This window comes from Gavia stellata, chromosome 43 (assembly GCF_030936135.1).
Source record: "Gavia stellata isolate bGavSte3 chromosome 43, bGavSte3.hap2, whole genome shotgun sequence".
Taxonomy (NCBI): Eukaryota; Metazoa; Chordata; class Aves; order Gaviiformes; family Gaviidae; genus Gavia; species Gavia stellata.
In genome coordinates this window covers 6,663-17,098 of record NC_082636.1, presented here as the reverse complement: position 1 = coordinate 17,098, position 10,436 = coordinate 6,663, and the positions used below count along the sequence as shown (strand labels likewise).

At 52.8% G+C, this 10,436-nt stretch overlaps 1 protein-coding gene across 1 annotated transcript; it reads right to left on the bottom strand.

Annotated features, from left to right (window-relative positions):
- Nucleotides 1–565: 565 nt before the first annotated feature.
- On the bottom strand, nt 566–10,199 carry LOC132320663 (synaptophysin-like protein 1). Its single transcript, XM_059833210.1, has 5 exons — nt 10,131–10,199; nt 6,160–6,278; nt 4,137–4,347; nt 951–1,127; nt 566–694 (listed from the first exon to the last, which is right to left on the bottom strand). Exons 1-5 carry the CDS (start codon nt 10,197–10,199, stop codon nt 566–568), a joined length of 705 nt encoding a protein of 234 aa, XP_059689193.1.
- Nucleotides 10,200–10,436: the final 237 nt, after the last annotated feature.

The window sequence follows — 10,436 nt, the reverse complement described above, 5'->3', positions numbered from 1 at the left end:
CAAGAGACGGGAGAAGGACCCAGCTGAGACGGGGTCAAGGTCACTCTAACCTCGTCTCCCACGTACCCACCTCACCCTGCTCCGACCACGGCTGATCCGTGCCTGGGGCCAACTGGAAGATGCCAAGCCAACACCGCCCAGCCTTGCCCGCGCCGAGGGGCGGACGCCGCTCTGCCGGCGGGCCCCCACCCAGCACCCAACCCATGCCAGGCCGCACCCACCCCACCCTGAGGAACATTTTTGACCTTCTTCTTTCCGTGGCCTCAACGGTGCCTCCCGCCGGGCGGCTCGCGTCCCCTCCGTCAATTAAAGAAGCTTAAAACCCCGCCCAAAACGCCCCAAAACACTCCAAATTTAGCAATACCAAAAAAAACCCCCCAAAAAACCACCAACCCCACCCAAAGAAACAAAAAAACCCGCGAACGGTTTGGTGGCATCTCCCCGGCGAAGGACTCAAGACGGCGCCAACCACGTGGTGGGGATGAGGAGGTCGGGAAGGGGAGAGGGACACGCACCGTAGAGCCACGCCGGGGGGAGGGGGGTTGGCCGGGGCGGGGTGGGGGGGTTACATGGCGGCCGGCACGGCGGTGGGAGCGGCGGCGGGGGGTGGCGGGGCCGGGCGGTGGAAGTTGGTCTCCTTGTAGACGAACCAACAGCTGCCGACCCAGAGCACCAGGTTGAGGAAACCGAAGACCTGGTAGGTGGGATGGAAGATGTCAAAGGACCCCAAAATCCCACCCCCAGCTGCGCCTCAGTTTCCCCCATGCCTCCAAACCACCCCCCGCCCCGCCCCTCCCATCCCTGCCTCAGTTTCCCCACTCATCTCATCCCCCCTCCCAACGCCCATCCCCACGCTCCACGTTGAACCTTGGTTTCTCCAAGAGGTTCCTCAACCCACCCTCAAGCACCCAACCCTGCCTCAGTTTCCCCAACCTGTCCCCAAAACCCACCACGGAGATGTTGAGGGACCCCATGGGGGTGACCCCGGCGGGGAAGCAGGCCACGGCGGGGGAGCGGCAGTTGGGCAGGGGGGCCGCCGTCGAGGTCTTGACGTCCGTGAGGGCCTTGGCCCACGCCGAGGAGCTCACCAGCCACAGGAAGGAGAAGGCCACGGTGGTTAAGAAGTCCTGGGGGGGACATTGTGGGGTGGGAGGGGTTAGGGGGACCCCAAAAATGAGGGGAGGGGCGGGGTGTGGTTGGACCTGGGGCACCCCAAAATATGGGGGCTGGAGAGGACAACCGTGGTGGACACCATGTCCCACAGATGGGGGGACCCCAAAATATGGGGGCTGGAGAGGACAACCGTAGTGGACCCCAAGTCCCACAGATGGGGGGGACCCCAAAATATGGGGGCTGGAGAGGACAACCGTGGTGGACCCCAAGTCCCACAGATGGGGGACCCCAAAATATGGGGGCTGGAGAGGACAACCGTAGTGGACCCCAAGTCCCACAGATGGGGGGGACCCCAAAATATGAGGGCTGGAGAGGACAACCGTGGTGGACCCCAAGTCCCACAGATGGGGGACCCCAAAATATGGGGGCTGGAGAGGACAACCGTGGTGGACCCCAAGTCCCACAGATGGGGGGGACCCCAAAATATGGGGGCTGGAGAGGACAACCGTGGTGGACCCCAAGTCCCACAGATGGGGGGGACCCCAAAATATGGGGGCTGGAGAGGACAACCATGGTGGACCTCAAGTCCCACAGATGGGGGGGACCCCAAAATATGGGGGCTGGAGAGGACAACCGTGGTGGACCCCAAGTCCCACAGATGGGGGGGACCCCAAAATATGGGGGCTGGAGAGGACAACCGTGGTGGACCCCAAGTCCCACAGATGGGGGGACCCCAAAATATGGGGGCTGGAGAAGACAACCATGGTGGACCCCAAGTCCCACAGATGGGGGGGACCCCAAAATATGGGGGCTGGAGAGGACAACCGTGGTGGACCCCAAGTCCCACAGATGGGGGGGACCCCAAAATAATGGGGGCTGGAGAGGACAACCATGGTGGACCCCATGTCCCACAGATGGGGGGGACCCCAAAATATGGGGGCTGGAGAGGACAACCATGGTGGACCCCAAGTCCCACAATGGGGGGGCACCCCAAAATATGGGGGCTGGAGAGGACAACCGTAGTGGACCCCAAGTCCCACAGATGGGGGGGACCCCAAAATAGGGGGGCTGGAGAGGACAACCGTGGTGGACCCCAAGTCCCACAGATGGGGGGGACCCCAAAATATGGGGGCTGGAGAGGACAACCGTGGTGGACCCCAAGTCCCACAGATGGGGGGACCCCAAAATATGGGGGCTGGAGAGGACAACCGTGGTGGACCCCAAGTCCCACAGATGGGGGGGACCCCAAAATATGGGGGCTGGAGAGGACAACCGTGGTGGACCCCAAGTCCCACAGATGGGGGGGAACCCCAAAATATGGGGGCTGGAGAGGACAACCGTGGTGGACCCCAAGTCCCACAGATGGGGGGGACCCCAAAATAATGGGGGCTGGAGGGGGCAGCCCCCCCAATTCCCTTGGGGGACCCCAAGTCCCACTGACCGGGGGACCCCAAAATCTTGGGACTGGGAAGGTGGGGGGACCCCCACCACCCCACTTTCCCCATACTGGGTGGGAGCGAACCCCAATTCTTGCACCCAGGTCCCAGGTTGTTCCCTGCCCCCTCCAATTTGCCCCCCTCTCATCCCTGCATGATTTGGGGCGAAAAATGGGGGATCAGGGGTCTGGGGTGGGGAGAAGCCCCCCCAAAATGGGGGGGGGGGGCACTTACCCCATGTCTTGTCCATGGCAGCAGCAAGAAAGAAGTTCAGAGGGGAGTTATTGACCCCCCCAAAATGTCCTCCCGCCCCCCTAAATGCCGCCCTCCTCCCCCCCAACAGGGCCGTCACCCCACATATGGGGGGAGAACCAAGACTACAACTCCCATAATGCCTCACAAGGGGAGGTGGGGAGCCCAAAGGCTCATGGGAGTTGTAGTCCAGGCAATGGGGCCACCCCACAGGCGAGCTGTGAGCCGTTATGGGAGCTGTAGGTCAATCAAGTGGTCTTCACGCAACCGTGGGGCAGGAGATGGGGGGATGGAGAGGTGGATGAAAGACCAAGATGGACACAAGAAGACCGAGACGGAGAAGACCGAGACGGAGAAGACCGAGACGGAGAAGACCGAGACGGAGAGACGGATGGAGAAGGCCAAGACGGAGAGACGGATGGAGAAGGCCAAGACGGAGAAGACCAAGACGAAGAAATAGATGGAAAAGGCCAAGATGGAGGCAAGGAGAAGACCAAGATGGAGAAATGGATGTAGAAGACCAAGATGGAGGCACAGATAAGGCCAAGGTGGAGAGATGGATGGAGAAAGTCAAGATGGAGAACACCAAGATGCAGAGATCGATGGAAAAGGCCAAGATGGAGGCAAGGAGAAGACCAAGATAGAAAGATTGATGGACAGGTGGATGAAGAAGGCCAAGATGGAGGCACAGAGAAAGCCAAGACGGATGGAGAAGGCCAAGACGGAGAGACCGATGGAGAAGGCCAAGACGGAGAGACCGATGGAGAAGGCCAAGACGGAGAGACCGATGGAGAAGGCCAAGACGGAGAGACCGATGGAGAAGGCCAAGACGGAGAGACCGATGGAGAAGGCCAAGACGGAGAGACCGATGGAGAAGGCCAAGATGGATGGAGAAGGCCAAGATGCAGAGATCGATGAAGAAAGCCAAGATGGAGGCAAGGAGAAGACCAAGATGGAGGTATGGATGGAGAGGACCAAGATGGAGGTATGGATGGAGAGGACCAAGATGGAGGTATGGATGGAGAGGACCAAGATGGAGGTATGGATGGAGAGGACCAAGATGGAGGTATGGATGGAGAGGACCAAGATGGAGGTATGGATGGAGAGGACCAAGATGGAGGTATGGATGGAGAGGACCAAGATGGAGAAGACCACGACGGAAGCAAAGAAAAGACCAAGAAGGAGGGATGGATGGAGAAGACCAAGATAGAGAAGACCAAGACGGACAGATGGATGGAGAAGACCAAGACGGAGAGATGGATGGAAAAGACCAAGATATATGGAAGCCAGGAGAAGACCAAAATGGACGCCAGGAGAAGACCAAAATGGACTCACCACCAAGGGCAGCTTCCCGCCTGCCCCCCGGTAGAGGTGGAAGTAGCCCAGGTAGAGTGCGAGGGCGGCCATGCTGTAGAGGAAGGCGAAGACGGCCACCGTGACGAAGAACTGGGCCGAGGAAGAGAAGTCACCAACCAGGTGGACGTCCACCGGCCACGTCTTGTTGCACAGGTTGGTCAACGAGGGCGTGAAGATGGCGTGGTTCAACCTGGGGGACACCAAGATGGTGGCTGAGGTGGAGGTGGGCGAGGTCCTCTCCCACCCGCGGCCCCCCCAAAAGCCCTCAAACCCTTCCCAGGTTGTTCCTTTTCTCCACCGTGGTCTACAGATGGTGGTTGGCCAACAGTGTGGCTCTACCGCCGCTGTCCTCTGCGTCACCTGGCTTGGAAATGATCTTCTCGTCCTCTTCGGAACCCTCAAACAACCCTAAACCCTTGGGTTGGCCAACCATAGAGCTCTCAAACACAACTGCTGCTTCTCCTCTTCCTCGTCCATGCTTCAGGGGACCTTCTTGTCCTCTCCTGGACCTCCAGCCATCTCCCAACCCTTCCCAGACCTCCATTTCCCACCACCCACGTCCTACACGTGCTAGTTGGCCAACCATAGACCTCTCAAACACAACTGCTGGTTTTCCTCTTTTTCATCCATGCTTGAGGGGACCTTGTTGTCGTCTTCTGGACCTCCAGACATCTCCCAACCCTTCACCACACCTCTGTTGTCCATCACCCACGTCCTACAGGTACTGGTTGACCAATCGTAGACCTCTCAAACCCAACTCCTGCTTCTCTCCTATATCCCACCATTTGAGAAGACCTTCCTGATTCCTCTTGGATCTCCAGACATCTCCCAACCCTTTCCAGACCTCCATTGTCCACCACCCACATCCTACAGATGCTGGTTGCCCACTGTAGAGCTCTCAAACCCAACTGCTGCTCCTTCTCTTCCCCATCCTCCTTTGAAAGGACCTTCTTGTCCTCTCTTGGACCTCCAAACTTCTCCCAACCCTTCCCACACCTCCGCTGTCCACCACCCACGTCCTACAGGTGTTCGTTGGCCAACCGTAAACCTCTCAAACCCAACTGCTGCTTCTCCTCTTCCTCGTCCATGCTTCAGGGGACCCTGTTGTCCTCTCTTGGACCTCCAAACTTCTCCCAACCCTTCCCACACCTCCGCTGTCCACCACCCACGTCCTACAGGTGTTCGTTGGCCAACCGTAAACCTCTCAAACCCAACTGCTGCTTCTCCTCTTCCTCGTCCATGCTTCAGGGGACCCTGTTGTCCTCTCTTGGACCTCCAAACTTCTCCCAACCCTTCCCACACCTCCGTTGTCCATCACCCACGTCCTACAAGTACTGGTTGGCCAACCGTAGAGCTCTCAAACCCAACTGCTGCTTCTCCTTTTCCTCGTCCGTGCTTGAGGGGACTTTGTTGTTCTCTGTTAGACCTCCAGCCATCTCCCAACCCTTCCCAGACCTTCGTTGTCCATCACCGATGTCCTACAGGGGCTGGCTGGCCAACCGCAGAGCTCTCCAACCCAACCGCAGAGCTCTCCAACCCAACCGCAGAGCTCTCCAACCCAACCGCAGAGCTCTCCAACCCAACCGCAACCAGTGCTTCTCCTCATCCTCCTCCAGGGCTGAGGGACCTTCTTAACCTTGAGGGACCTTCATCCACCTCCCAACCCTTCCCAGACCTCCATTTCCCACCACCCCCATCCCACAGCTGCTGATTGGCCGGCCGTACAACCCCAATTGCCCATTACCGCCTCTTCTCCCCCCCACTCGGAGCTACCAGCGATCCCATTGGTCCCTCTAGCTCCACCACACCCCCCCAACCAAACACCTCATTGGCCAAGCAGATGGCTCCTCCCACCCCACCGCTCATGCCAGATCTCCACTCCTCTTCCCACCCCGCCCCCTCAATCGCTTTCCCACCAATCGGATTCAGAGATGCTGCCCACAAGGCTCCGCCCCACCCTCCCACCGGCCAATCAGCATCGAGGATTGGAGAAGAGCCTCACCGGAAGGGGTAGGCGAAGGGGGCGGTGACGGTGGTGTTGGGTTGGCTGTCGCAGCTGACCCGGAAGGAGACGGCCCCGCTGTAACCCCCGCAGGTGGCGAAGGCGAAGATGGAGAAAAACTGTTGGGAAAAAGGGAAAAAAAGAGATTTTTACCCCAAAAAAATCCACATTGGGAAATTTATTAGGCAAAAAAAATGGAAAAGAAGGAAAAAAAAAATTGAATTGTGGGGAGGAAAACCAACCGAAAAAGAGATTTTGTAATTTTAATTTTAAAATCTGGGGGATAAAATTTGATTTTTCAAATCTAAATCACTGAAAAAAATGTATTTTCAAGAAATAAAACTAAAAATAATGATTAGCCAAAAAAAAAAGTAAAAGGAGCAAAAAATTTGAATTATTGGACAAAAACCAACCACAAAATGGATTTTTAAATTCTCATTTTCAAATTTTAATTTCAAAATTTTGATTTTAAAATTGGGGAGGCTGAATTTAAATTTTTAAATCTAAAATAGTGGTAAAAATTTTCACAAAATAAAACTAAAAATAACAATCGGCAAAAAAAAAAATCCTAAAAAGAACCAATAATTTGAATTATCGGGGGAAAACCAGCCGGAAAACAGCCTTTAGAATTTCAAATTTTATATTTATTGCTTTATTTTAAACTTTCAAACCTGAGCTACTGAGGGAATAATTTTTAAAAAGACTTTTCAACAAATAAATCTAAAAATAATGATTACCCGAAAAACCAAAAGCTTAAAGAAGCAAAAAATTCAAATTATTGAAGGCAAACCAAGCTGAAAATAGGTTTTAAAAATATAATATCAAAATTTGGTGGTTTTAATTTGAATTTTCAAATCTAAAATACTGGGGAAAACCTATTTGCACCAAATTAAACTAAAAATGAAAATTAGCCAAATAAATAAAGCCTAAAAACAACCAAAAATTTGAATTCTTAGGGGAAAACCAGCCACAAAACGGCCTTCTGAATTTTAATTTTTACATATTTTTTTTATTTTACACTTTCAAATATAAACTGTGGGAGAAAAAAACAAAAAAAAACCCCAATTTTCAACAAATAAACCTTAAAAAAAAAATTAGTCAAAAAAATCAGTTTAAAAACAACCAGAAATTTGAATTATTGGGGGAAAACCAACCAGAAAATGGCTTTTACAATTTTAATTTTAAAATATTGGTGCTTAAATTTAAATTTTTATATTTAAACTGTTGCAGAAAAAAATTTTCACCAAATAAAACTAAAAATAACGATTAACAAAAAAAAAAAACAGCTTAAAAGCACCCAAAAATTGGAATTATTGAAACAAAAACACAAAACCATTTTTACAATTTTAATTCTAAAATTTAAAGTTCAATTTTAAATTTTCAAATCTAAATCACTGAGAAAAACAATTTTTCACCAAATTAAACTAAAAATAATGATTAGCCAAAAAAAAGCCGCCTAAAAGGAACCAAAAATTGGAATTAGTTGGGGGGGAACCAGCCAGAAAACAGCTTTTAGAATTTTAATTTTTACAATTTTGTCTTTATTTTAAATTTTTTAATTTGAGTTGCTGAAAAACAACAAAAACAACAAAAAGTCCAACAAAGTGAAACTAAAAATAATGATTAGCTAAAAATAAAAGGCTAAAATAAGCAAAAATTTTGAGTTATTGAGAGAAAACAAACCAGAAAATGACATTTATTGTTTAAATTTTTGAAATTTTTTTTCTGAATTTAAATTTTCAAATCTAAACTGGTGAGAGAAAAAATTTAAAAGTAATTTTAACAAATAAAATTAAAAATAATTAGAAAAAAACCCCCACACTGCTAAAAAACAGCCAAAAATCGGAATTATCGGGGGAAAACCACCCAGAAAATGGGGTTTGACATTTTAATTTTTAAATTTAATTTTGTATTTTGAATTTTCCAATTTGAACTGTTGGGAAAAAGGGATTTCCACCAAATAAAATTACTGAGGAGCCAAAAATTGGAATTCTTGGGGGAAAAGAGGCAGAAACGGGGGATTGTAGCAACTACCGACCCCCAATTAGGGCTGGTGGGGGATAAATTTATTTCAAAGGGAATTTTAATTAATTTAAACTCTTTAAATTTCATTTAAATTCTATTTGATTTCTGATTTTCAGCTGAACTTTCACTCCCCTTTTCAATTTCAGAAATTTACTTCCCACACTTGAATTTAAAAGTTTTAGTTCAACATTTCACCCCATTTTCCACATTCAATTTTCCACATTCAATTTTCCACATTCAATTTTCCACATTCAATTTCCAAATTCAATTTTCCGCACTCAATTTTTAAGTTCAATTTTTAAGTTCAATTTTTAAGTTCAATTTTTAACTTAAGTTCCATTTTTAAATTCAATTCTACATTTAATTCAATTTTCATATTTAGTTTTTCATCAAATTTTTAATCAATTTTTAGATTTCATTTCAGTTAATTCTATTTAATTTTTAATTCAATTTTTACAATCAATTTTCCAGTTCTATTTCAAATATTGAACAAATTTTCTCCATATTTTTAATTTTCATTTTTTACTGTAAAACTTAAACTTAAATTTCCCCCAAACTCAACCACGATCCCCGAAAGGTTCCCAGTTCCTCCCAGTAACCCCCCCCAGCATTCCCAGTGCCCTCCAGCTCCTCCCAGTAACCCCCCCAGCCCCTCCCAGTAACCCCGTCATGCCCCCCAGTGCTTCCCAGTACCTCCCAGTCCCTCCCAGTACCCCCCCAATAACCTCCCAGTTCCCCTCATTGTTTCCCAGTGCCCCCCCAGTCACTCCGCCCCCCTCCCAGTTCCCTGCAGTCCCCCCCAGTGCCCCCCCACAACCTCCCAGTACCTCCCAGTTCCCCCCAGCACTTCCTAGTGCACCCCCAGTCCCTCCCAGTGCCCCCCAATAACCTCCCAGTGCCCCCCAGTGCTTCCCAGTCCCTCCCAGTTCCCCACAGTGCCTCCCCAGCCCCCCTCCCAGTCCCTCCCAGTGGCTCCCAGTCCCTCCCAGTGTCCTCCAGTCCCCATCCAGTCCCTCCCAGTGCTTCCCAGTCCCTCCCAGTTCCCCACAGTGCCTCCCCAGCCCCCCTCCCAGTCCCTCCCAGTGGCTCCCAGTCCCTCCCAGTGCCCTCCAGTCCCCACCCAGTCCCTCCCAGCCCCCCTCCCAGTGGCTCCCAGTGCCCTACAGTCCCCCCCCAGTCCCTCCCAGTGCTTCCCAGTCCCTCCCAGTTCCCCACAGTCCCTCCCAGCCCCCCTCCCAGTCCCTCCCAGTGTCCTCCAGTCCCCACCCAGTCCCTCCCAGTGCTTCCCAGTCCCTCCCAGTTCCCCACAGTCCCTCCCAGCCCCCCTCCCAGTCCCTCCCAGTGTCCTCCAGTCCCCACCCAGTCCCTCCCAGCCCCCCTCCCAGTCCCTCCAGTCCCCACCCAGCCTCTCCCAGTGCCCCCCCCAGTCCCTCCCAATGCTCTCCAGTCCCCACCCAGTGCCTCCCAGACCCTCTCCCAGTGCCTCCCAGGCCCCCTCCCAGTGCCTCTCCCAGTCCCTCCCAATTCCCCCCAGTCCCTCCCAGTCCCCCTCCCAGTGGCTCCCAGTGCTCTCCAGTCCCTTCCAGTCCCTCCCAATTCCCCCCAGTGCCCTCCAGTCGCTCCCAGTCCCTCCCAATTCCCCCCAGTGCCTCCCAGCCCCCCTCCCAGTGCCCTCCAGTCCCCCTCCCAGTTCCTCCCAGTGGCTCCCAGTCCCTCCCAGCCCCTCCCAGTGCCCCCCCAGCCCCCCTCCCAGTCTCTCCCAGTGCCCCCAGTCCCTCTCAGTGGCTCCCAGCCCCCCTCCCAGTCCCCCCCAGTCCCTCCCAGTGCCCTCTCAGCCCCTCCCAGTGCCTCCCAGTCCCTCCCAGTCCCCCCCAGTCCCTCTCAGTGGCTCCCAGCCCCCCTCCCAGTCCCCCCCAGTCCCTCCCAGTGCCCCCAGTCCCACGCACCCACTGGAGGCCCCGCACCAGTCCCAGCGGCTCCTTGACAGGGCCCAGGTCCAACCGCGGCCCCGCCATCTTCCTCCTCACAGCGCGCCGGAAGTGACGCCACCGGCAGGGGCGGGGCCGGGCCGCGTCGCCGCGCTGCTCCGTCACTCCCGGCGCGACCGCCTCATTTACATACGGCGCCCCGCCCCTCCCCAGGCATTCCCACCACCTGCGCCGCGCGTTTGCATAGGCCACGCCCACGAGCGCGCCTCGTTTGCATATCACAGCGGGTTTTTATTCGCCGCGCGCTCTCATTTACATAGCCAC

Excerpts from the sequence above, each read along its gene's own strand:
- LOC132320663 (XM_059833210.1), bottom strand. The coding sequence starts at position 10,199 with ATGGCGGGGCCGCGGTTGGACCTGGGCCCTGTCAAGGAGCCGCTGGGA. Across the intron at positions 6,279-10,130 it reads TGGTGCGGGGCCTCCAGTGG|TTTTTCTCCATCTTCGCCTT; the intron begins GTGCGTGGGACT and ends TTTTCCCAACAG. Across the intron at positions 1,128-4,136 it reads GCGGGAAGCTGCCCTTGGTG|GACTTCTTAACCACCGTGGC; the intron begins GTGAGTCCATTT and ends TGTCCCCCCCAG.